Source organism: Chroicocephalus ridibundus, chromosome 6 (assembly GCF_963924245.1).
Source record: "Chroicocephalus ridibundus chromosome 6, bChrRid1.1, whole genome shotgun sequence".
In the NCBI taxonomy this organism is placed as follows: domain Eukaryota; kingdom Metazoa; phylum Chordata; class Aves; order Charadriiformes; family Laridae; genus Chroicocephalus; species Chroicocephalus ridibundus.
The window spans coordinates 58,469,143-58,494,487 of NC_086289.1; the positions used below are offsets into that span (position 1 = coordinate 58,469,143).

General features: G+C 59.5%; 2 protein-coding genes across 6 annotated transcripts; both read right to left on the reverse strand.

Annotated features, from left to right (window-relative positions):
* Positions 1 to 97: 97 nt before the first annotated feature.
* On the reverse strand, positions 98 to 3,048 carry LRRC3 (leucine rich repeat containing 3). 2 transcript variants are annotated; one of them, XM_063338822.1, is made up of 2 exons: positions 2,910 to 3,048; positions 98 to 1,514 (listed from the first exon to the last, which is right to left on the reverse strand). In XM_063338822.1, exon 2 carries the CDS (start codon positions 1,510 to 1,512, stop codon positions 649 to 651), a length of 864 nt encoding a protein of 287 aa, XP_063194892.1. In that variant the 5' UTR covers positions 1,513 to 1,514; positions 2,910 to 3,048; the 3' UTR covers positions 98 to 648. The 2 variants fall into 2 exon arrangements, with proteins under 2 accessions (XP_063194892.1, XP_063194891.1); XM_063338821.1 differs by having other exon boundaries at positions 98 to 1,588; positions 2,910 to 3,002.
* A 680-nt stretch (positions 3,049 to 3,728) lies between these two features.
* TRPM2 (transient receptor potential cation channel subfamily M member 2) lies at positions 3,729 to 23,502 on the reverse strand. Of its 4 annotated transcripts, XM_063338755.1 has the most exons (33): positions 23,106 to 23,438; positions 21,491 to 21,757; positions 21,061 to 21,146; positions 20,427 to 20,595; positions 19,780 to 19,960; positions 19,224 to 19,390; positions 18,604 to 18,784; positions 17,995 to 18,056; positions 17,547 to 17,747; positions 17,064 to 17,166; positions 16,704 to 16,825; positions 15,010 to 15,360; positions 14,306 to 14,443; positions 13,483 to 13,612; positions 13,044 to 13,189; positions 12,774 to 12,886; positions 12,455 to 12,668; positions 11,769 to 11,887; positions 11,319 to 11,451; positions 11,005 to 11,176; positions 10,347 to 10,530; positions 9,882 to 10,063; positions 9,600 to 9,732; positions 9,395 to 9,482; positions 8,480 to 8,567; positions 7,923 to 8,074; positions 7,312 to 7,388; positions 7,119 to 7,220; positions 6,710 to 6,796; positions 6,413 to 6,518; positions 5,807 to 5,908; positions 5,238 to 5,354; positions 3,729 to 4,974 (listed from the first exon to the last, which is right to left on the reverse strand). In XM_063338755.1, the coding sequence occupies exons 2-33, from the start codon at positions 21,683 to 21,685 to the stop codon at positions 4,849 to 4,851; spliced, it is 4,527 nt and encodes a 1,508-aa protein (XP_063194825.1). In that variant the 5' UTR covers positions 21,686 to 21,757; positions 23,106 to 23,438; the 3' UTR covers positions 3,729 to 4,848. The 4 variants fall into 4 exon arrangements, 3 of the variants coding, with proteins under 3 accessions (XP_063194825.1, XP_063194824.1, XP_063194826.1); XM_063338754.1 differs by having other exon boundaries at positions 12,455 to 12,886; positions 23,106 to 23,441; XM_063338756.1 differs by lacking the exon at positions 6,710 to 6,796 and having other exon boundaries at positions 23,106 to 23,439.
* Positions 23,503 to 25,345: the final 1,843 nt, after the last annotated feature.

Sequence of the window (25,345 nt, forward strand, 5' to 3'; positions counted from 1 at the left end):
ACAAGCGCAGCCCCCTCGAGCACCGCCGCCCTCCCCGGATGCCCGGCTGGCTCCCAGAGCAGTGCAAACCCTGAGGGCTTTTTCCTACGTGCGGGGATTTATTGAGAAATCCAAAGTTTGGGAGATCACCCCTGGGTTGCTGGTGGCAGGCGCAGGCCACCGAGATGCTGCGCAGGGGCTGGGGCCGATGTCCCTCAGTGGAGCCCGGACGAGGTGACCCCGCTGCACAGAGCGACCCATCCCTCTGCACCCCAAGCTCCAGGGACCTCTCGTCCCCACCAGAGCCCCCACCTTCATCTGCCTCCCCAGGGGCTCGTTCTCTCCAAACCACGTGGGCTGTGAGCATGTGGCTGGGGCTTCTTTCCCTGCAAACCCAGCCCTGGCAGGGGAGAAGGGGTCTGCGTGGGGGGGGTTCCTCCCCGGGAACCTTGGCTCCATAGGCAGGGCTGCGTGAGGTGTCCCCGGCCTCCCTCCCCCATGTTGTTTGCTCACATCCAGTCCAGCATCGCTGGGGAGGGACCAAGTCAGTGGCACTCATTTGCAGGACCAGAGCAAGCACTGGAAAATCCCACAGAGAAGCTTTGAAGCCCATCAGGTTGCCACCGGCTCCCTGCAAAACATCTGGGAACAGGGCACCGGAATCCTGCGCTACAGGGCAGTGCTGGTGGTCTCTGCGTGGCCCTGGGTGCTCGGCAGTGACTTCAGGTAATCCACGTGCTTGCAGGTGTCCTCGCGGTTGTGCCGGACGTAGCAGATCACGTAGACAATGACCATGGTGAACCAGCCGAACATGGTGATGAACATGGCCACGTCCGTGGTCCTCTGGCGCACGCTGCAGAAGTTGACACCGGCATCCAGGACCTGCAGCAGCGGCTTGCCCACGTACTCCTCGCGTGGGGCTGTGTGGCAGGTGATGTCCTGGACGGAGTCAGGGTCCAGCCGCGCCTCCCACAGCACCTCCTGCAAGGCGCACTCGCAGTGCCAGGGGTTGTTGGCCAGCCGGAGCTTGGCATTGAGCGCCAGCAAGGCCTCCTTGGGGATGCTGCGGATGCGGTTGCTGGAGAGGTCGAGGGTACGCAGCCCGGCAGCCACTCCTTTGAAAGCCGCCCTGTCGATCTTCTCAATGGCATTCCTGGAGAGATCGAGTTCCTCCAGGTGGGAGAGGTGCCTGAAAGCATTGCTGGGGATCCTGGTGATGCTGTTAGTGTCCAGCTTGAGGAACACCGCGTCTTTGGGGATGTCCTTGGGGATCTCCTCCAAGTGCCGGGAGCTGCAGAGGACGGCCTTCGCCCCTGCCCGCTCCGTGCACTGGCAGCTCGGGGGGCAGGAGCTGCCCCAGGGGACGCACAGCAAGAGGCAGAAGAAAGCCTGGGCGACGCTGGCTGCCGGCGTGGTCGTGAGGCTCATCTTCCACCCAGCCAGCTCAGCATGGCTGCTGGCGATTCCCCGGTGGCCGCAGCAGCTCCTGGGCAGCAGGGTGGCTCCTCTGCGCTCCTGCGATGCCTCTCCCATTGCTGGAGGAAGGCGGTGGGTGGAGGGGATATGACACGGCATTATTTCCCGGAACGCCGCTCACATGTAACGTGCCCTGGCAAAGCGGTGAGAGGCTGGGCTCAGGAGCCCAGCAAAAAGGATGGAATGATACTGGTTACCATCTTTTCCAGGGCATCTTAATTTGGCTTAAGATAAATTATACCTGGACATAGAGCTGCAGAGATTAAAATCCCATCCTCCGCCCACCGTCCCAGTCTCGGCACAGCCCACCCAGGCAGGATGGGGGTGCCAAGACACGCGCGGCCCGGGAGCCTCTGCCCCAGCCTGCTGCCAATTTCCACGAGGGATGCAGTGATTTGCTGCTGGAAAACAGCAGCAGCAAATTCCTATCTCACCAACCTTAAGCGTGGAAAAAAAAAAAAAAAAAAAAGATGATTCAGACTCCCCGGATCATCAGACTGGCTTAATCACCACCGGGTTTTTAAATAACAAGATGTGGGGTTCTTTTGCTTTCCCCATCTGGTCCACGAGCTGGTACAAGTCACGTTTCCAAGGGTTTTGCCAAAGCAGGGGTTTGGAGGTGACTTCTTTTTTTAAAGTAAGCAAAGAGTATGGTTTAATAGCCTGACTCCAGGAGCTGGAGCTTAAGAGAGGAGCCACCGACTATCACAGTAGAGGGGGTGATCTGGGAACTCCAAGGGCCACCCCAGCCCTGCTGGGGATGAGGCAGGAGGTGAAACAGGTGGACCTTCTTTCCTCTGCCCCATGGTACTACTCACTCCTCTCCTGCTGCCCTGGTCAGGCGGGGGGGAAGAGATCCCCATGGAGGGAAAAGTTGGGGGTTGGGACCCTGGCAGCGAAATTGTCCACGGTGATCTCATTAGGAGACCAGCTGGGCATCGAGTCGTTATCCCTCTGGTATCAGCATCCTTCTGATAATGGCATCCCCCTGCTAATACCATCCTTTAAGTACCAGCATCTCTCAGGCAGGAGCATCCTCGGAGTACCACCCAGGGGATGCTCCTACCTGAGGGATGCTGCCAATGGACCTGCCCAGGGGTGTGGGACTCTTCCAGGAGAGATGAAGTCATGCTGCCGGGGAATCCCTTTCGCCCTCCAAATGCTGCCCGGGGTCTGCCAGCCCAGTCTCTCCGGGGGGAGGAAGGATGTACTTTGCGGTGCTGGTTCCCACCGCTTGCCCGAGCCTGCTCCCGCCCCTGGAAGGGCTCCGAGGGGCCGCAGCCCCGGGGGCGGGGAGTGATGCCCACCCCCGACCCGCCCTCACACCCTGCCCGGGAGCCGGGGAGCCGGACCTTCCCGGGCGAGGGGCTTGGGGAAGCGGGGGCTCCGGCCGCAGAACCGCCCCCCCCCACCACCACCACCAACCGCCACGCCGTCCCAGGGGGGTCCCTTACCGGCTGCGCTGCGGTTCGGCGGCGGCTCGGCCGCGATAGGGCTCCGCCGCGGCCCCGGCGCCGTCCCCACCTGTTGCTGCCGCCGGGAAGCCGGGACGGGCGGGATCCGCCTCGGAGGCACCGGGCGGGGCGGGGCGGGGGCGGGGGCGGCCGGGGCGGGACCGGGGCTGTGGCAGCGCCGGGGCGGTGGTGGCGGGGGGGGGTTTGTCCGGACAAGGAGGCGGCCGGGGAGAGCCGGGCAGCAGAGCCGCGGGGGCTGCGGGCGAGCCCCTTTTGTGCCGTGGTTGCGGGATGCTAATCGGGTTTCAGCAAATCTTCTCGGGCGGCGGTTGCTGCTCGCCGGTGCGGGGCTGCGGGTCTAGAAGCTGGCGTAAGGCAGGATCAACCCCTTCCCCCACCCCCCCCACCACCCCCCTCAAGCCGTGCCCCCCCCCCCCGGCTCCCGGCAGCGATGGGAGACCACGAGCAGCCGCCCCGCAGGCCAAGAGCGGTGGGAGGAGGTACCGTGCCACCGCCTTGCTTTCCAGCAGCTCCTGACACCGACTCCGAACGCGTCAAATCATCTCTGCAGGCAGCACTGGGTGGGGGGGGGGGTGGGGGGGGGGGTGAGTCTGCAAGCAAAGTGAGTTTGGGGGTGGGAACGCTCAAACAGGGCTCATCCTGGAAGTGCGCGCCAAGCATGGCCTCCAGGAACGGCCCCTGGTGAAACAGCCGCGACAGACCACCAGCTTTTGGTTATTGAATACGTAGTTTATTGAGCTGGGTTGACTAAATTGCCAGTGGGAACACCCCCACCCCCCCACCCCCCGGCCCCGTCACCAAGCCCCCAGTGCATCACTGGTGAAACTGCAGTTGTGCTGTGATGGCCACGGGTGTGGGAAGAACAGCCCTGGCTGGCCAGTGTCGGATCCATCGGGAGAGGGTGAGGGAACCGACATCCCTCCCTGAGCAGTCCCAGGCATAATGGAAATGTCTCCATTGTTCTCCCCATGGCAGGCAACAGAAAAGGGGAGTGAAGGACCCCTTAAGAGTAGAAATGTCTGGGATGGCCATGCTGATGTCCTCTTTCCTGTCCCTACCTGCCCAAGGGACCACAGAGCATGGATCACCTGGGTCCCAGCAAGCTGCCCCTTTCCGTCCATGTGCACAAGGGGATGGGACAGGCAGGTGACACTTAGCCGGTGACTTGGCTCAGACAGCGGGAAGGGGTTCGGCTACAAGACGGTGCTCAGCATACACACGCAGGATCACATATCAGTATGGGACGTGGGGCGTGGACCAGTGCGGAGCTATGAAACCATAGGTACACAAGCCAAGAGCTGCTCACACCTTCCAAAGTGCTGGATCACAGCTCAGGACCATGTTGTTGGCTTGGAGGCAACCAGAGATATGGGAACAGCTGCCACAGGAGCGACTTGCAGGGCGGTCAGGAGCTTTAGGTGCAAAAGAGCCCAAGCCTTCTCCAGAGCAATCCTCTGGGAGCTGTGGCAGTGGGAGCAGGGAAGCAGAGGTGCCCAGTGGATGCACTGGGTGGAGGGGTAGCTGGGGTTGACAAGTCCCCAGTGCCCACACCAAAGCAAAGAGCAGGTGGGAGCTGAGAGAAGGAACAACTTGCAGGAGCAGCCCTGGGGCTCTGCTTGCCCCAATTTCAAGTGCTGTGGCTGATGTGGAAGCACCGAGGGAGAAGCTGGGGCTGAGCTTGGTGGCTCAGGTGACCAGGATGCCACATAGGCACTGCCCAGGCAGCCCCTGCCCCCCCGGCTGCTGGAGAGGGGACAGTTTTCCTCCCAGAGACCTGCAATGTACATTCACAGAGGCAACCACAGTACCTAGTCTCCAGTAGCTCCCCATGGTCTCACAGGTGAGCTGTGGTAGAGCTGCAGGTCCCAACCCGAACCTGGTCTGGGGCAGCAGGAGCCCTTGGCCTGTGCTTGAGGACTCAGTAATAGGCGCCGAGGAGAGTTGAGACCTTGTGCAGGAGCTCCTTGTGGTTGGCGTGCAGGGGGATCCTCTTGTCCAGCACCTGCCAGCGGACGCACAGCTCCGGGTCGCAGCCTTGGAGGAACTGGAAGGGGACCAGAGACATCACGTACATGCTGCTGGCGCGGGGACGTGCCAGCCATGCTCAACAGCACCTCCAGTCCCCAGCCTCCTGCCCTTTCTTTCTGGAGCCCCCATTGCATGCCACCCCATGTTCTTCCTCCAGTGCATGAAGCTGGAGGAGCCCACTTCTTGATGAGGATGAGATCTGGGTCTGGAGAACTGGCTCCCCTGCCCCACGCCCGCTGAGAGCTGGGTCAGGGAGCTGTGGAGGCGAGGGGCCCATACCGAATTCAGCCGCTTCATCTCCACATCGTTCTGGTTGTCGAAGTGGACACTGACGGCCACCGTCTCGACCCAGGCATTATCCGTGTTGCGGGGGTCATCGAGGTACCCCTTGTGTACCTGTGCAGAGTGAAGAAATGCCACATCGGCAGAGCCCTCACCACCTCCTTGTGGGCACCGAGAGGCCCTGGGGGTGGTAGGACATCACCCCACAGCTCCTCTGCCCCCCTGGAGACCAGCACCCTGTTCCCACTGCTGCCTGGAGAGCAATCGCAGCAGGCACAGACGCCGGTGTGTGCAGCCCACCCCCGGGGTCCCCGGGCTGCCCCACAGACCCCTGTGCGGTGCGAGGCCATGTCTCCACCTCCCCCAGCCATTCCTCCCCAGTGGGGGCAGTGGTGCAGCCTGCCCCTGTGCACTGGGGACACCCACCTGCCCCTATGCCGCCGTGATGTCCACAGGTACTGTGGCGATGCCCCCGTGTAGCTGTACTGCTGTGACGCCTACATGCCCCTGTACTGGGGTGATGCCCCCACACCCCCGTACCGCTGTGACACCCGCATGTCCCCCACCTCAGTGCCTTGTTTCAGCAAGTTCTGGAACTGGGGCCAGAACTCCCGGCGCAGGATCCACTTGAGCTTCAGTGGCAGTGTCTCGCCCGGCTCCAGTGACCCCTGCGCCAAAGCAGATGTCAGCCGTGGGGCCTGCCATCAGCCCAGCCTCCCTCGCTGCCACCAGCTTGGCCATCGGGTGGTTGCCACCACTGCAGAACACGCCACAAGCTCTGGTGGGGGGAGCAAGCCCTCCCTCTTCTCCCAGAAGGCCTCAGCTGTGCCCCAAGCACGTGTCTGAGTTTGCCTGATTCAACATCTGGAGCTCTGTTGAAGGAGGCTATGCCAACAGCTTATGTCATGAAGGATGTGTGAGAACTGAAGCCATGGAGGAGGAGGAGGGAGAAGCGGCGGTCAGGGTGGGTGGGGGTATGTGATGGGACCACCCCAGCACTCCTGGCAGCACAGCCCCACACTCGAATGCTCTGCGGGAGGAGCAGAGGTACCTCCTTGGACAAGGCTGTGGCACCCATCTTGTGTTTCTCCCTTTTCTGCAGGGCATCCAGCCATCAGCTGGTCCCCACCTCCCCAGACCCTTCAGCGCCAGCTGTTTCCACCGGCTCTTACCCCAGGCAGAGCCCAGACATCTGACAGCGGGTACTGGGCCACTAGGACTTCCAGCATCTTCTTCAGGCTCTTCCTTATGATGGACCCATCCAAATTCCTCCTCCAGCTGTGAGAGAGGCCCCTGTTACGCTGCAGCTGGACTCAGCCCCCCCCACACCAGCCCAGCAGCGGTTGAATGGGCAGCGGTGGGTTTTGCCAGGTCCCAGTGTCTCTGAGATGGCTTCGTGCCCACTTTTCCATTCCGCTTCCCTAGCCCTGTCCTGGAGCAAGGACACCTCTCTGTCCCCTCGCGCTCACCGGGTCACAACGGGGTGCAGGGCATGGTTGGGCCCAAAGCAGTGCAGCCTCCCACGGCCTCGCAGCCCCGTCCTGCCCATGGGGTTCCTGGCGGGGAGAGAGCGAGCGGGCTGGGATGGCACCAGGGTCCCTCTGTGCACCCCGTCACGCCGATCAAAGCCCTGTACCACTTCCCCAAATCTCCCACCACTGCACTGCACCTCTTCTGGGGTGCAGGGGTTTTTTTGCCGGGGGGGAACAGCCCTGAGGATTATCCCATTATCCCTGCCCCACCATTAGCCCTAGGGAAGCGGGAAGAGGATGGATGCACCCAGGCTCCCCCGGATTCTCCACCTCCCCCGTGCTTTGCCTACAGCCGGGTGCCCCAGCTCCCACAGAGCCCGTCCGCCCCCATGGCGGATGCACTCACAGCGGCAGCCCATCCTGCACGGCATAGAGGCCGTGGAAGCTCTGCCGGTCGATCAGCCCATCCATGGTGTTGTAGTTGATCTTCAGGAGAGACTCCAAGGAGCTGGGGGCGGGAGGCAGCCCGGCAGGGAGGGCTGGCTGTGCCGCCCAGGGGAAGGGGCAGGGGAACGGGGAGCCGCGGGGGGGACACTCACGGGCTGAACGGGTCCTGCACAGCCATGTCCTTGTGGTCGGCCGAGTAGGCAGGAGGGTCATAGAGCGGGAAGTCCACCTGCAGAGCACGTGGCCATGTCAGGTCACCCTTGCGTCCCTGCTCTCGTGGCAGGCAGGGACTGGGACCCCTGGGGACTTTTTCTGCCCCAGTCCCTTCCTCTGCCCGGCTCACGGCATCATCCTGCAAGGCACGTAGGGTTCCGGGCTCTGCTCTGGGGCAGAGCTGGGGGGCTGGTGCCTCTCATTCCTGCTCCAGTGGAAGCCAGTGCCAGGACCTGTCCCTGCCCCTGAGCCAGCCGCAATTCAGGAAATGCAGAGGCAGGTGGTTGTACCCTCTGTCTCCCAACCGAGCACCCCCAGGCATCCCTAGCGCTGCAGATCCCAGCAGGAATGATGCCCATTCACCTCTGCTTGTCCCTGGGATGGCCTCGGAGCAGCTGCTCCAGGAAGCCACTTGTCCCAGGGCTGGGGAGAACAGGAGCTCTCAAGTGTGACATGGGTGCAAGGATGGGTCTGTTCCTCTTCCCACCACTGGTGGGTCTGCCCCATGCCCCCGCCTCCCAGCCCTGCTGCCCAGGGTCGCAGCTCCTACCTCCCAGGGCACCTTCTCATCCGGCACAGGGAAGCGGAGGGTGTGAGACCCTGGGTACAGGAGGTTTCGGGCAAGCACGTGGTACGGGGGCCGGCTCTCCTCGGCTTTCCCCTCCAGGTCAACCTCCTTCATCTCCGAGGCTTTGCTGGAGCCTGCAAGGCAGACAGGGACAGCGAGGCCCCGCAAAGCGGGATCTTGAGCCCGGTGCTGCAGACCAGGGCTCTGCTGAGGGTGCTGGCTGGGTCTCTCCATGGGGATGACGATGTCCCCTGAGGACCTGGCCCCCAGCATCCCTTCTGACAGACCCCAGAGGGACAGGACTTGTCCCCCGGGGATGCTGCAGTGGAAAGCTTCAGCCATGCTGCAGGGAGGGCTCTGGAGTGGAGGGTGGGAATGGCCGCAGGTGGGGCTGGAAGGCCTTGCAGGGCCCCCAGACCTCCCCGGGCCAAAGGACGCTCTGCCTTGCTGCTTGACAGAGGGGTGCGAAGGGCTGCCCATGCCAGCACGGCGCCCTGGGTTTCCCTGGTGCTGCTGGGGTGGGGACGGGCTCCGCTTACCCACAGGTGGCACGTCCTCGCCCGAGCCAAAGCCATTGCCCTGCAGCGCCTGCATTATCCACCTCAGGGCCTGGGCAGTCTGATGGACCTGTGTGGGAGAGGAGGAGAGGAGAGGAGAGGAGAGGAGAGGAGAGGAGAGGAGAGGAGAGGAGAGGAGAGGAGAGGAGAGGAGAGGAGAGGAGAGGAGAGGAGAGGAGAGGAGAGGAGAGGAGAGGAGAGGAGAGGAGAGGAGAGGAGAGGAGAGGAGAGGAGAGGAGAGGAGAGGAGAGGAGAGGAGAGGAGAGGAGAGGAGAGGAGAGGACCCTCCTGGACCCCCGCCTCCCCCCCGCGCTCCATTCCTCAAGTACGGCAGGATACGGCCCTGGCAGGAGGCACTGCTGCCCTGGGCTCCTGGCTGTTCATCCCCAGGGTGGCAGCCATCCTCGCTGTGCCCTGATGTTCGGCTTGGAAAACCACCTCCAGGGAGACATTTTCTCAAAGCAGGTGGAAATGGAATTGGAAAACGGCAGCCATGCTGCAGCCATCTCAGAGAGGGGATGCCAGGGCCTGGTCCTGCTCCCGGGCACCCCACTGCTCGTGCTTTACGGGGAGGGGGTGGAGAGTCCTCCATCTCCAGAAGGTCTGGAGGGTCCTCTCAGGCCAAGGAGAAGAGCAAGGTCAGATCTAACTGCTTGGGGTGACCAGCGGAGGCAGGGCTTCATCCCACCACTTCCCACCTTCATCCTCTTCACTTTAGAGTCAAACAGATCATTTCCCATAAGCCCTTTCCTCTTGGATGCTATTGCTTTGGCAAGGAAACTCAAACTCTTTGAAGGGGGATTGATTCAGAGGGGCTTTCTCTTGTGCTCTGGTTCAGTTGACTCAGCCCCTGGAAAACCCCACCTTTCTTAGGCAGTTGCTCAGCTTTTGCCTCACCTGGTCTTCTAGAGAGACCAGTCTCTGCTCCACCAGCCCCGTCCTCTTCACCCGGTCCAAGTCCAGCAGCTCTGCCAGTACGTCAACCCTAGTTGACAGTGCAGAGAGGAACCCCCTCAGCAGCCAGCCCTGCACTAATCCCAACTCTTCCCTGCCCAGGACACTGGAGGACAGAAGGATGTCCCTGTCTCAGGCGTGCTGGTACCTCTCTGCAATGTCTCGAATCTTCTGCTCCGTGTTCTGCTTCTCCTGGCACTGCTGGTGCTGCAGGTAGTTCTCCTTCAGGTACATCTCCCAAGAGAGGAGGGCAGCTTCTTCGTTCTTCTCCAGCTTCTCTTCTGCCAGAGGAAGGGGACGGCAATGCTGTCAGATCCCTGGGCATCTCAAAGCCCAGTACCGTGGCCCAGACACCAATCCTCTGCCTTGGTGCATGGTGCCATGTCCCGGGGAGGGGGAAATGGGCAGGAGGGAAGATGCTGGTCCTCACTGAGCTGTTTGTGGCGGGTGGATGGCCTGCGGAGCAAGCATCGCCGGACCAGGATCTGCAGGTGGTTGAGGAGGATGAAGGGTGGAGGTGCGGGCGGGCGGCCATGGTACTCCTCAATCAGATCGTGCCGCTGGAACTTCCAGATCTGGTCCGTGTGCTCCTGGACCTGCTGGAAGGTGTAGCTGGGGCAGAGCCCAGGCGTCAGCAGTGCCATGGGGATGAGGGAGCACATCATGTCTGTATGGTGCCCCAGCTCCTACCCGGCTCCCTGATCAGCCCTGGCCACTACTTGCTACTACTTCCACCATATCTAAAACCCCCCCAAAGCACCCCTGTGCTCTGGTCAGCATGTGCCCCAGGACCCTGCTTGCGCTTTCTCAGCGTACAGTGCCCTGGCCATGGCCAAGCCTGCAAGCAAAGCCAGCTCCATTCACTGTCAGGACCATGGGGCCAGGTCAAACTCACTTGAACATGGCGATGAGGAGGTTGAGGAGGAGGATGTTGGTGAAGAGCAGGTACAGGCACAGTAAGATGACCGTCAGCCACTCTGGGAAGATAGGTTTCTTGCTGTCCTCATTTGTCTCTGGGCACTTGGGCTTGTAGGGGTCGGTCCCGTTGGGGCTGCACTGGTCAATGTTGAAGTTGACCCCTGCAAAAGAGCACGGCAATGACCCCGCTGCTGCCAAACCTCACGGTGTCCCACATTGTGCTCTCTGAAAGCAGCCAGTGTCAAGGGACTGTAGCACCGGACAGGGATTTGACCTCCATCTGATTATCCCAGGTGCTCTGCTCACTGCCACCAGCTTTGCAGCTGTGGCACTGAGCTGGATCGACTCCTCCTCCTGTGCCTTTGCTAGCGTGCTCTCTTGACCGCTTGGGCAGGTGCAGTCCCTGGGTTTGCGTTGGTGGCACCGCTCCCAGCGTGCCGGAGCAGGGCTCCAATCCCACGCCCCACCATTGCTCCCTCCCAGCCTTACGTTGCGCTTGGAGAGGAGCCCTGTGCAGGAATTCCACGGGACAACAGGCAGGAGCTAGGCAGGCTGCGGCAGGAGCTTGGTACCCCTCAGCCTTGTCACAGCCACCCTGCTCATGCCACGTGCTGTCACGGGCCGGTGTCCCTTACCATCAATGTAGGAGGGAATCTGGCCAAAGATGGTCAGGTAGGAGTGGTAGACCACCCCACGGAAAAGCCACTCCACGCGTTCCTCGTTGTGGATCAGGATGGCCTGTTTGGCAACCCCAAAGGACACCACCCACACTGCTAGCAGGAAGAGGAAGAAGAAGACATCCTTCAGCTGCAAAGACAGAGGGGAAGCAAAACTGTGTCCTGGAGCAAACCCCACTCCAGGTTAGGATAACACGGGTGGCACATCCACCCCATGCAGGCATCCAGCTGCTCCAGCTGATCACCCCGGCAGGACAGAGGGGAGCTCTCACCATGCGCTTCACAATGATGATCTTGGGCCCCAGCGTTTTACTGACTGTGAAAATGTGCATCAGTCGCAGGCAGAAAATGATAAAAGCCAGGGACAGTATGATGCGCCCGGGATATAAAGTTGATGGGATCAGCCTGGGCACAGAAGAGAGGAAAGGAAACATCTCAGCGCCACCGGTGTGGGGGTTTTTCTGATCTCACAGCATTACATTTCTACAATATCGGTGAGCTGCCCCGAATGCTGGCTGAGAGTCGCGGCGTGAAAAACATCTCTCCTAAAAGCAGCTGAAAGCAGAGGCAAATTGGTCAGAAACAATCACGTGGCCACAAAAATTTTCACTGGCCTTTGGAAGAAGAAATTGCAATTAAGAAACCTGCACGGTTCTCACACTAATTTTGTCGCCTACAGCAGTGGCTTGAGCGTGCGCATGGCAAGTGACTCTGCAACTCACCTGCAAGCCAGCCCTGTGATAAAGACTAGGATGGCGCAGACATCCAGCTTATTCCAGAAGTCCTTGAAGTACAGGGAAGCCATTTTCACAACCCCAAACCCATCTGGATCGTACAAGAGCTGTTGGGAAGAGAAGAGGGGTTGGTGTTTCAGTGAAAGCCTTGTAAGATACTCACGTGCCTTGTAGAGGGCAGGGACCACACGAACCTGCTGGCCACTACTGGACCCTCTTGCTTACCCCAAGTTAACCTGAGCCTACAGGGTTTTCTATAGGGCAGGAGCATGGGGAGAGGTACCTGAGGCATGGGGGTCTTTAGTTGGGTGGAGAAAGGCACTGAGATGTTGAAGCAAAAGGTGAAAAAAAGCAGGTGTCAAGCAAAGCCTGGGAATGCTTCTGGGAATAAATGCCCAAGGAAGGAGGCAGTCCCTCCATCTCCTGATGGTTTTGGCTCAAAACAGCATGTCTTTCTGCAAGAACCCAGGGCCAGGCCAGATGCAGCCGAGGACATTCTCCGGCCTCAGAGACAGGGGGATCTGGCAGTCCCTTGTGCTGGGACCTCTCTGAATGGATGGTGACATGAGAAGCAGCATAGGAATGTGAGCTACACAGGACCTTCCAGGAACACCTGGAGGGGTGTCTCTCCCTGCTCTCACCTCCTCCCAGCCTCTGCTCTGCCTGCCCCGTACCTGGCGGGTCTCCTCGCACACCAGAGAGAAGAGCCAGAAGTAGACGAGGTACTCCCGCCAGGATGGCGACGGCTGGAAGTCAACCATTAGGACGTAGGCGAAGAGCAGGAGGAAGGTGAAGTAAGAGAGGATGTTCATAAGGAAGATGACAACAGGTGCCGTGAAGAAGGCTCGGAGGCGCGTCAGGCAGCCTGCGGGCTGCAGCCTCTTCTCCCTGTGGGGAGCAGGGGTGGAAGTGGGGCTCAGATGCTCAGGAAAATGCCACGGCAGCTTCTCCCAGCCAGCCTTGGTGTACGCATGCCCCGGCTGCAAGAAGTACCTGAAGGTGATGAGGCTGGTGTAGAGAAGTGGGAAGAAGAGCATGCAGGCAATCACCCGCCAAAGCCCATTGTCCACGCACATCTTCCCCCACCAGACTTTGGTTAGAAAGGCCTGTGAGGAGGGAGGAAGAGGAGCAGTGGTTACAGAAGCGCCCCCCATCAGAATGGGCCTGCAGGGCAGAGCCCCACCACTGCCAACAAGGAACCCTGGATCTGGGGCACGGGACATTTGGGTTCTTCCCCTCCAAGCACCACTGCTGGGAGCCCACCTGGACACCCCCATGGGACACAAAATTCATGTTCTTGGCCTCCAATGCCAACTGCAGACAGGTTGTCTTCCCCCAGGCCTCAGAGACACGGGTGAGGAGCTTCTGGGCTCTCTCTTCATCCTTGCGGTAGCAGTCTGTGAACACACCTGGCCAGGCAGGGACCAGGCATTCCAGGCTGAGCTCTGGGGTGCTCAGCAAGGTGCCCGCAGGATCACCCTTCGCAGCAGGAGCTGGACATCGCACCACGCAGCGGCACCCTCTGCGCTCCCACCACCACCCAGGCACAGCCCCCGCTGCACCACGACCCCGACTGTGAGGAGGGGATCCCCGTTTGGTACCATCCATGCCACCCAGCACCCCCAGACACCTCCAGGACAAAGCCACCCGGCCCCGCAGGGCGTCAGAGCAGTGCTGAGTTGCTGGTCCCACTCCTGCTCACCGATCGCCTTCTGCTCGTACTGCTCGGCCAGGGCCAGCATGTCATCGGTGGTGTCAGTGTCTTCCTCCTCCTTGGCGAGCTCCTTCAGGATTTTGCTGCAGGCCAGCGCGGCCACCATGCAGTCCTGGCTCTGGAGCAGAAGAGGCCAGAGAGAGCGTGGGGCTCTGCGCCCTGTCCTGCAAGTCCCAGCAGTCCTGCCAGGCCCTCCACAGCTCCCATGGGAGAGAGGGAAGGAGGGAGTCTGCCCCGAGGAGACCGCTGCTCAGGATGGACAGCTTGCCATGACAGGGGCCGAGCTGTGCTCCCCGCTGGGTGACACACCGCCACGGGGAATCCGGGGACACCCCTGCTCCCCATGGGAAGCCATGGGTGATGGGACGGTGTGACTCCACGGCTCTGCACGGCACGCTCACCGTGCCGCCAGCCACCCTGCCTCTTGGCCTGGGGATGCTGTTTATGGGTGGAAGCCTTCTCCACCCCAGCTGCCGTGCCCCTGTGTCCCGCCCGCGGTGTGCTGAGCCCTCTCTCAGCCTTTGCAAGGAAGAGCAGACTTCTGGCCCAGCATGTCACCTCTGCCCGCAGCGTTCGTTTTGGCTGGGAAGGGAGGGATCTGGCATCGTAGTGTGTGTCTGGGGATGACCATCAGGTTCATCCAGGCTCACTACCTGGCTCCCTTTTGGCTGGGGGTCAGGCTCAGGTGCCGCCATGCGCCAACTCGCCTGCTGTCCCAAATGCCAGCAGGTGCAATCTTTCCTCTTGGGGCTGGGAGGTTTGGCTCCATCTGAGCCTCTCAGCTGGGACCGACAGCTCTGGGCTGTGATACCTGGGCCCAGATGATTTCTGCCAGCTCCTTGCGGTTCTGGACCACAGCCCAGATAAGCAGGTCGCGGACTGGGTCCATGGTGAAGATGACTCGGCCGGCAGAGCGCTTGTAGAGGGACCGGAGACTTGACCCCTGAACCTGCAAGGCGTGCAATGGTCAGAGCTGTTCCCCCCTGCCAAGAGGCTGCAGGAGGCAGACAGCCCCTCAGCACAAAGCCACCCCTGAACCCTGGGTGCCTGCTTCCACCACCCACAGAAGGGCCTCTGCTGCAGATATTGGGGTGACCAAGACTGGACTCATCCTGGAAACACCACTTTTTATAGGGCCAGGATCATAGAATCATAGAATTGTCTAGGTTGGAAGGGACCTTTCAGATCATCGAGTGCAACCATCAACCTCACGCTGCCAAAACCACCACTAAACCATGTCCCTCAGCCCCGCATGCCCATTCTGCCCAGTGCACCCACCCCACTGGGTCCTGCCCACTGGAGTCACGCAGCCACGTGGTGTTGTGGGTGTAGGAGGGTGGGAGTTGCACCTTGAATGTGAGGCAGATGACTCGGACATGGCTTTAAGGGAGTTTAAGTGGGATTCTTGAGCAGGCAAGAGAACAGAGGCCCAGCTGCAACCTCCAGGATGGTTCCCTGAGCCAGCATCCCCCTTCCTAATGCAACCTTGCCACCACATAACCTGGAGATGCGTACATTCAGCTTGATGTGTGGGACGGGGATGGAGAGCCGGGGCCGCTCCGTGTGCTTGGGCTTGGGGTAGAGAGGCTGCGTGGAGCAGCCCAGCAGCTCCCGCAGCACCTGGGAGACATGATGCAGTTGGATTCTTGGCATTTTAGAGCCAGCTGTGTGCTCTCTCTCCTCCAGAAGGACCTTCTGCAGCTTGCTGTGGAAGAGGCAGGATGGGGCCATGTTGTCGTAGAGGTAAACCAGGGTGTCCCAGGTGACAAACTCCTTGAGACGCACTCCCTGCTCCAGGAACAGCTTCACAAACTCTGGCTTGTTGGAGATCAGGGCAGCTGCCATCACGGGGTGGAGATCTGTGGGCTGGGAGGCCAGAGGCAGAGGTAAGGGGCTCCATGGCCTCGGAGCAGGGCGCCACCATGCTCCTCACTCAGATGGGGGAAAGATTTTATCCCTGAGCACACAAGGAGTTTCTGGGTGTGACAGAGCAGCTGGGAGGTACTGGTACTTGTGGGACATTCCCCCAGGACACACTTCTGGGTTAGTATGCCCTCTCCTCTGGCAGTGAAGCCCTCCGCTGCCTTGGCTGCTGGGTGGAGGGATGGGGTAGGGTAGAGGGTAGACCCTCTTTCCCCAGCTCACGAGGATGCACCATACAAATGAACAGGACCTCACAGGCTTGTTCTCTGTGCGCAGCTCTTCAGCTGAAGGATCATGGTGCTGCCACCTGGATCTCAGCCATGGGGAGACTGGCTGCTCCCGATGGTCGCCCAGGTCAGCCGTTGTGGGGTTTTCCTTTCCAAGGCAACCTTTACGTGTGCTCAGAAATTAAAACAAAGCCCGTGGGCAAGGGGCTACGTGTCTGTCCCGGCAGGAAGGTGCCTGCTGACCTTCTGACACATCGGTCCAGGGCTGCAGCGCCTTGTAACAGCCCTGCCCGGCATCAGCTAATCTGAGAGCCTGCCTCATCCTCCCTTCCCTACAAAAGTGTAGAACTTGTTCAGGCTGTGCATTTTCACACCACCAAATATTTCCTCTTTGGCATCCTTGTTCCCACCAGCCCCTCCCTGGCCTCGCAAAAGGCATGTCAGCTGGGGGAATCCAAACTGTCGAACGAAATAGGAAAAATCCCTTTCAAGTCCCACAGCCCCAGCAGGAAGGACAGAGAACCCGGCTCAGCTTCGACTTTTCGACACTTGGATCGGGCGTGGGATGGCAGAGCTGGCTTGTGCTGCCCTCTGCCTCACTCCGCAGTAAAGTTTGAGCAGGGAAGTACCAGACTGGGTGAGATGAGTTTAGGGACAACTTGCCATTTGACACGATGGCATGAGCAGCAACCACAAGGCAGAACTGGCAAGGAGTATTTTTGGCCCTAGGTTGGTGGATTGTCTTTCAAAGACACCAGTTTTGAACAAAATAGCAATCGATCACCTTTGTAAACAACTATAAGCCAAATAGGACCTTAACAAGCAACGAATTGCAGGGTGTGCTCACCTCTGCTTTGGATGTTTGAGTGCGCTTTTGGAAGGCAGGACAGACTAAGAGCCCCTGGGAATGTGGTAGGAGTTTAGGGTCCAGGAGAAATGTCCTCAAAAACTCTGCCTAGGCCCAGCCAAGGTGAACAGTGCCCTCAATACCCGCAGCCCTCAAGTGGGACCTGACAAGCTGTAAGCCTGACCGGACAAGAAGCACAGGTAGTCCCTTACCTTCCACTCATGGTCGTCCGTGAAGATCTCACTGCGAGCAATATCCACCCTGTTCCAGGCCACAGCTAACTTCAGCTGATGGTCCCAGTTCTCATGGCCAAAATGGTCCTGGTTTCGGGATGCTGCATGCAAAGTGCATGTGTTAGAATAGAGGGTCTGTTACGCACAAGAAGATACCACCTGGAAGCCTCCCTGGAGGTCTGACCCTTTGGGAGAAACATCTCTCCACAGTTAGTTCAGCATCACAAGGTCTGGGGACTCCTTTGGTGACCCCATAAGTCAAGCAGCTGCAGGAGGTGACTTGTGACCCCCACCCCATTCGCCTTGCCCCATCCTCCCAAGCAGCTCCGCACCCCTCACCTTTGAACAAGGCCTGGAGGATGGCCACATCCACGTCCTGCTGGCCATATTTGCCCTCTCTGAAAATGGTCAGGAGCTGACGGCTCCGCACTATGTCTTGGATCTACAAGGAGAGCCATGGGCAAGGAATCAGCAGCAGCATCTCCTCCCTGCCGCTTCCTGCAGACTCCTGTCCTGCGTGGGGCAATTGCTCTCTCCCCTTGGGTTGCCTGCAGACCCCCTGCACTGTGTGTCCCAGCCCAGGTAGGGCTGGTCCCAAATGGTACCTCTCTGCCCAAAGGGAGCGGGCAGTGGAGGAGCAGAGCTTGAGCCCTTGGGGTGCCACCAGGACAATGCAGAACATGGTTGGGGGTGATGGATGGTTGGTGGAAGATGAGCTTTAAACTTCACGCTGGGAGCCTTGCCTTCACGCAAGGACCCCTGGGGACCCCTTTGATCTCCACAAGCTCTGCGAGTGGAGCTGTCTGCCTGTACAAGGCTCACCTTCTTGGTCCACTCCACCAGCTTGCTCTCAGTGAAGAGCTCATAGGTGTCGTGGAAGAACACACTCAGCTTCTTCTGGATCAATGCAATGGTTATCTTGGACACAGGCAGGTTGGCCACCTGCGCGATGACATCGGCCACACGCCCAGACCCTTCCACAATCACACAGGGGGTCCCGTTGGTGATGGCGTTGTAGATGGTCTGCAACAGAGCAGAGAGGCTGGTCCTAAGCCCACCCAGAGGCCAGCAGACCCTCTCCGAGCCTGAGACCCAGGCAGCTCCGCAGCCCTCCCTGCTGCTCCGCAGCCATCCAGTCCGGCTGCATTTCACCTAGTGCGGCACCACGCTCGCACCAACACCGAAGAGCAGCACCCCGGGCAAGGAGCTGCTCCCTCCCACCACCACCTCCTCTCAGCTCTGCTGGGAGCGAGCAGGAGCAGCTCCTTACGTCGAGTGTCCCGGGGCCTCCTTCCAGCACCACGCACACGATGGGGATCTTGATGGCGACGCCTGCGGGGAAGCAGAGCCCAGGGTCACCTCCCTGTGGGGCAGTCCCCTCCCATGCAGCTGAATGCGGTCCTCTCTGAGCGGTGGGGTGTGAAAGGCAAAGTGGGAGCACTGCCCCTGACATGCCAGGCTCCAGGAGAGATGGGAGATGATCTCCTGGCAGTCATGCTGCTGGAGCACGTGTGTACATGTGTTGGAATAGAAGATCATTTGCACAGCAAGAAGACACCACCTGGAAGCCCCCTTGGAGGTCTGGCCCTTTGGGACAAATGACCCTCCCTGATCAGCTCAGCATCACAGGGTTTGGGGGCCCCTTTGGTGACCCCATAAGCCAAGCAGCTGGCAGAGAAAGGTTCTTTGACTTGTGTCACTGAGGAACCAGGTTCCACATTTATCATGAGAGTCCTCTCAAACACCTTGCTTGGATCCTCCAGGGAAGCCACACAGCCTCCCCTCTCACCAGAGGCCAGATGGGCACCCCTTACCAAGGGATGTCCCATCCCACTTTGTGCCCTCCCCTGCCTCAGGCCTGGCTATGCGTTGCCATTACCTCCTTTCACCTTGGTCTGCTCTGAAATGAACTTCTCCAGTCTGGTCCTCAGGGTGATTTCCACCCCGTACCTCCCGTGGGTGCCATCGTCCACCAGGATGAAGTGGGAGTGATTGCTGTCCAGGCATGACAGGCTGCCTTGGTTCTCCTCATCCAATACGTACTCAGCTGGAAAGCCACCCTGTAAGGTGCAGGAGGAGAGACTCTGGGAAAAGCCTGGCAGGGCTGGAGAGGAGCACCAGATGCCCAGAGCAACCAGCATGTGGGACAGGAACAGGCTAGCACGCGGGGACAGTCTGGCCAAACAGCTGTCCCTTGCCCCCTGCAGTCCTCACGTCAGCCTTGCCCCATGCTCCTCTGTCTCTGCTCCACCTGCCCTCACACCCACAAGGGTCCTCCCAGGAGAAGCGCAACACCTACGCAAGACACTGGGTAGGGTAGAGGGGCTTCTCAGCAGACATCAGCCCGGGACCATCACTCCTGGTGCAGCTGGGTTTTACCAGGGCTGCCAGCCACAAACACGTTTTGAAGGACCCGTTCCCACCACGGTCCTTGGCACGACTTCCCCAGCAGTCCAGGCGTAGGCAAAGCAAACGCATCTCCAACTCTGCCTGGCTCACCATGGGGCAGATGAGGCTCTCTCGGTTGTACACGGTCCCCCAGGTGGCTATGCCAATGGTGACAATCTCGCCCTCCTTGTGGCTGCCGCTCAGGATGAAGTCTCGCACTGCTTCTCCCACCTGTTTCATCACACCAGCGTGGGACCCCCCTGTGATGATCCAGGCCCCTGGCGGTCAGAGAGGGGCTTGTGAAGAGAGAGGTTCTGCTCCCAGCAGTCTCCTAGCATCCCCCTATCTGGCTACAGGAACTCCGGGTCCTCGGAGATGCTCCATCACCCAGAAGATGTCTTCCCTGGGAACTACATCAAGCCCTGGTAGCACAGGAGGTGCCTTTTTCAGCACAGCGTTGCACCTCTCAGTCCAGCTCCCTACGAAACTGTTTGGTGCAATTGAGCAACAGCAGTTCATCCCTGGTGGTGGTAGTCCAGACACGGACCTACAGGCCTCCTGGGCCAGCTTGGCACCTCCACAGCAGCCCAACTGACTGAACCTGGCATGGCCAGATGATAAGCCCCTCTCCCGCTGCAATCGCAGGGAGAGCCTCTGCATCTCTTACCAGTGGTCTGGGCCACTTTGACAAGCCCTTGCCGGAAGATGTTCTTCAGTCTTGGCTTCATGATGAAGTTTTTGGCTCCTCCGGTGACTGAGATGAGCAGGTTGGGTGCATCGAGGCCCCAGTGCTGTGTCATGAGGTGGTAGATGACCCGTGGAGGGGTATCTGAGGAGACGCGCACATACTGCAAAATAGGGAGTATTGGGTAAAAACAACAGGGTCAGGGTAACAAGGCATCTCCGCCACAATTTCTCCTGTCCCAGCAAAGACCCAGGGTCTTCCCACGCCATTTCGCAACAGAGTCCTCCCCAAGTCTTTGGGCATGAGCCTCCTCCCATTCGCTTCCCTGGGACCAAGCATTCCCGAGACGAACCTAAGGATGAGGACAGGGAACAGCCACTCCTTGAAGCGTGGGCCTCGCAGCATGAAGATCATGTTTGTGGTTTCAGAAAGGGACTAGGTACAGGGCTGGGAGAGACGAGGGATCCTGTCCCACCTCCCCTTCTCTGCTTGGGTCAGTGTTGCCTTTGGGGCATTTCCATGCTTTCCTAACCTCCTCTCATTCGGGAGGGAAATACTCCCATTTCATCTGCCACAGCACGACCTGAACACTGGCTCCCCATGCACCACAGGTGGGAAAAACGGATCACCTTCCCCGTCTTCTGCCCCAGGCCCGTGAAGTGGATGTCACCGAAGGCATCTGTCGGCATTTCCTGGATGTGCCTGCTGGGGTCCCACTCCTTCCCCAGGAAGATGGGAGGTTTGGCAGCATCCTCCAGGTGCTGTTCCCTGAGGTAGCCGCACTCGCACACAATCCTCCTGAAACACACGCCACCAACTTTGCCCCAAACAATCGAAACCCAAGAGGCAAAGGCCCAGCTGGCCCTCCTGCCTCAGCCCAGGCAGGAGGTGTTGGCGTTCTCCTTAAGAGAGGCACCAGCATCGCCCACCCAGCTTGTCCTCCAGCTCAGAACTTGTGCAGAAACAAAGGCACCGCCTGGGGGGAAATTTAGCCAAATTTAGCAAATTCGGTTGCTCTGGATAAGGCCTGGATGGAAATGACTGCATGCAAAAGCATGGGAAAGGTTCCTCCCTGGGACACGGGCTATCAGCCACGCGGTGACACGCAGCAGGGTGAAGAACGAGTCCAAAAGGAATTTGTGAATCCCATTGGCACCAGCCCCCTTGACAGAAAGGCGGGATTTTCTGGTGCTGTAGCTTTGTCACCAAACACCCCTTCTGCTTTCCTGGCAGGGGAGGGGAATGAGGAACGGACTGACTTACCCAGAATCTGATGTCCGGGAGCTTTCAACAAAGTAGGTGCACTCTTTCTTACGGATGTTTTCAGGAATCCACGAGATGAGATTTTCCTGAGGGAGCAGAAAAAGCAGCAATGGGTCAGGGTTTCTGCAAAAGGCCAGAAGTTATGCCAGGGGCCAGAACCCCCAAGTGCTTGGAGCATATCTATGTGCTTCTCTTGATGAGAAGGAAGAAAGCTCCATCACTATCTGCAAAGACAAAGCCAGGTGTACTCCAAGGAGAGGAGATAGGAATGCTGGACGGGTACCTCAGATGTCTGGAGGTTTTCTGTCTATCCCTAAGCCTAAAGTGATCTGTTATCAACGGTCCTGTCAATGAGTCACTGGATAACACGTTAATGCTCTTCCGTCATGTGTGGCCAACCGCCCCCTCTTCCAGCACCTCCTGAACTTGCCTTTTCATTGCTGCCAGCGGGGAAATGTGCCTTCCGCCTGCTCTTCGAGACGCTGCTGCTGCTCTGCTGGAGGTTGGGGACCACCTCGAAGTCGCTCATCTTCTTGGGGTGCGTGGCGGGGTCGTCTCCTCTCTCGGGGCACACTTTGATCACTTCGGAGGGTAGCACCTTGGTACGCCGGCCACACGCGGCCATGGCTGCTGCGTCTTGCCCCGCTTGGCCTCCTCTCTCCTGTTCCTAGGCTGGGAGGTCCTGAACATCTCCATCCTGAGCGCAGCAGAAAAGAAGAAGGATACCCATGGATGTAAAAGCTGTCCTGTCCATCATTCCCTGGGTGGAGAGAGGTCCACGGGAAACCTGCCAGACCATGGTCCTGACACAGGGGCCACACGGGTGGTGAACCATCCCCAGTGTGCCCCAGGGAGCCTGTCAGCCTCCAAAAATTGACCCCACCATGCACCAGCACAGCTGCTGGCCCACCTGCTCCGCTGCCTGGCCGTCCACCAGCCCGCAGCAATCCTGGCTTGCTTCTGCCGCAGGCACCCGGGATATTTCTGGCAGCAGGCAGAGCAGAAACCAGGTCTCCCAAGCACAGCCCTGCAACCAACGCGCCGGCTGCGGAGACGGGGCACTCCCCTGCAGGGGGGGTCTTGTGCCCCCTGTGAAGGTCCCCGGAGATCCCAGCGCTAGAAGCGAGGTGCACCCCAGCACGCTGCAGAGTGGGGGCTGCAAAACTCCCGAGCCCTCCCAAACGCTTACAGCCCCCGTTGCTGAACTCCTGAACTGCTGAGCCGGGATTGCTGCCGGAGCAGGGGTGGAAAAGGAGCCCCAGGGGCACCGGTGTCCTCCCAGGGGAGCGGTGATTAGGTGACGGAGGAAGCACAGCACCCAGGTAAGGCGCCGGTGGGGTCAGCAGGGCTGCGTTTAAGGAGGATTTTGGCTGCCTTTGTGCAAGCCAAACTCTGCATCGCACCCAAGGGTGGGGAGCCCTTGGAGGGGGGACAAGCAAGATCATGGCTACCACTGTATCACCTTCACGGCTCCTTCCGCCCGGCTCAGCGCTGCTGCAGGCAGGGAGCAGCGAGGAAAAGCCTTTTGGGCAGTCTCATAGAATCGTTTAGGTTGGAAAAGACCTTTAAGATCATCCTTGCCGGGCTCCCTCTGGGCCGTACGCAGCCCCACCGACCTGACCTTAGGAGGCAGATTTTTGACAGGCCGACTGTCTGCATCAGCGCAACCCGCGGCGGATCTAACTGCTTGAGAAAGAGCTGGCTAAATAAGGTCAAACACAGCCTTGATTCTTGTCCCTGGCCCCCCCGGGCAGGCAGGCTGGTGGGGGTATGCAGCCCATGCAGGAAGGGCTCTCACACCGGGTCCTCCATGGGCACCCCGGGGTGAAGAGCTGATCAAACACCCAGAATATCCGTCCTTAAGGGCTCCGGAGCCAAGGGCAGAGCCGCTCCGGCAGCAGGCACCGTGTGGCGGGGGGGCTACAGCACAAGGACCCTCGCCCCGGGGCTCAGGTCACCTCTCGGCTGTGCAGGTTGGGACAGGGGTGACCCGTGCCCACCCCCTGCCCCTCCACCAGCACGACCCCCGGCGAGGCTGCCCGTACCTTCCCCGCAGCATCCTCCAGCCGCATCACCAGCTCCTCTGCTCCGTGCCCGTCGTAGGGATTCAGCCCCGTGTCCTTCTCCTCCGGCGGGTCATTTTGTCGCTGGGGACGCAGGCGACGAGCGGAGAATCGGGCAGAGGCGCCTGCAAGCTGCCTGCAGAGAGGAGGAGATGGCAGGGCGGCTGGCTGCCTCCCAGCAAATCAGGCTGCGGAAGCGGTGCCTGCCGAGACGCCGCAGCGCCCAGGCAAAGCCCCGAGTTTACTCGAGTTGGCTGAGTCACGCTCCCGATTTCTACCCGCAGCCCCCGGCCTCCCGCTGCCGCCAGCCCCACGCGGGGACAGCCCCTCCGGGCGGGTGTCACGAGCGGGGGATGCTCGGGGGACAGCCGGAGCCCAGCACACGGATGCTGCCGGAGAGGAAAAGCAGCCCAGCGGCTCTTGGTGGAGGCTTGGCAAAGCGTGATGAAAAAATCTCTTCCCTAACTATCAATTTCCATCAGTCTATAAAGGCTATAAAGTCTGAAAGTGTATTAACTTTATTTACACATATAGAAAATATATGGATTAGTTATATATCGCTGTGATGCGATGAGGTAGTGGAATTTTACTGGAGACTTTGGTTTTGTTCAGGCTTAAATAACACAAGCTAAAGGACAGCCCGGCCCTGGAAAGAAGGACTTCTTACTTCTGGGAAGCTTAGAGCTGTCTTATGAAGGATATCCTTTATCTTGTGAAGGATAAAGCACAGCTTTATTGCGGGGACAATCATAACACCAGCATCCCGGCCCTTCTGACATGTCTTTGAAACCCTCCCAGCGTCGTCTGGCATCACAGATCGGTAACTCGAGCAAGACTTGACTCCAGGGACGCCCGGGTCAATAGCCAAGCGGCAGGAACACTGCGGAAATAGAGGAGCTTTGCGAAGTTTTACCGTGATCCACAATTGGTAGCGGGGGCGTTAGCGATTAGTCGAGTTACGTTGTACCTGACTGTTTGAAGGGTGTGAGAACCTCATGTAAAACCACATTCCGGTGCCCCGATTTGCCTGGGACACCTCATGCACACGAATAAATATTTACCCCCTGTAATTCCCTGCTTTGCACCCCAGCCTCTCGCCTTGGTCAGCACGGGCCAGGCGCGAATTTTTGTGACACAAGCCCCTGGCGAGGAACCTCAACGTCACACCTTTCAGCTGGTGCTTCCCACCTCCCCCTTTCGGATGCTCCTCCTTCCCGTTATGCTCCATGCCCTGAATGAAGCGGCTTCTCCACCGGATTCCCAGCCGCTTAACTTGTATTTGCCGCAAAATTCGCTCAACAAAACCAGCGTTCCTTTTCCTGGGGAAACGCGCTGAGCAGCAAAGCCAGGCCAGGAAGGCAGCCAAGGCAGGAGACGCTGCGGCGGCGAGCGATGTGGCTTAGTCGACTGTGGCTTAGTGGCCAGCACAGTGGGCAGCCCCAGGGAGGGCAGCCTGGCGCGAGCCGAGGGTCCTGCAGCACCGGGCTCCGGCCATCCCTGATCGGTCTTGCTGGAGAAGACTGTAAAGGATCAGGGGGCAGTGCCGGGAGATGGCTGGAAGGGAGATGCTGGTTCTCAAGAGCAGGCGCGTCCTCCAGGTGAAGCCCCGTGCCCCGCACCATGCTGCATCAAACCAACAATTAGGGTCCAAAGGGCAACGCGGTGGCGCGATCACGGCCTTTAGCTCGCTTTTCCAGCCCGAGCATGTAACTCAACACGGGCCACCGATGCAACGAGTTCTTCTGGTTTCCTTGAACAAGAGCAAACAGCTGAGACATTTTGCCGGGAGAACAGATGCCACTAATATGGCAGCAAATAAAATCCATGTGCAATGCTTTACAGTTCGGTTGTAATTAACTCCGCGCTGCCAAAAGAACTGAAGCCAGCATGGCACATTAATTACACATTAATGTGAACGTTCATCCGCTCTCGGCTGGCTAGCTCTCTGGAGACCGGGGCTTTTATTTCGCTTTTGCATACGCCAAAACCACGGTGGCCCGGCGGGAGCCACGTGGAGCCAGCGTGCTGGGGCGCTTCCCGCTGCGCCTCCGAAAAGCCCGGCTAAAACACAGAGCAAACCCAGGCAAGTGAACATCCATTTGAGACAGCGGGAGGAAGGAGGGAAGAGCACGAAGGACGACGGCCGCTCTCTGGGGGCCATGCCCGCACACACGTCCCGCGCCCCAGGTTGAATTCAGCCAGACTGATGTCTCTGAACCAGA

What these genes read in the sequence shown, in the direction of transcription:
- LRRC3 (XM_063338821.1), bottom strand. Translation starts at nt 1,554, where the DNA reads ATGCCGTGTCATATCCCCTCCACCCACCGCCTTCCTCCAGCAATGGGA.
- TRPM2 (XM_063338754.1), bottom strand. Translation starts at nt 21,685, where the DNA reads ATGGCCGCGTGTGGCCGGCGTACCAAGGTGCTACCCTCCGAAGTGATC. An exon ending in TGTCCCATGGGGGTGTCCAG is followed by an intron (nt 12,887 to 13,043) that starts GTGGGCTCCCAG and finishes CCCTCCTCACAG; the next exon opens with GCCTTTCTAACCAAAGTCTG. An exon ending in TGGTCTCTCTAGAAGACCAG is followed by an intron (nt 8,568 to 9,394) that starts GTGAGGCAAAAG and finishes TCTCCCACACAG; the next exon opens with GTCCATCAGACTGCCCAGGC.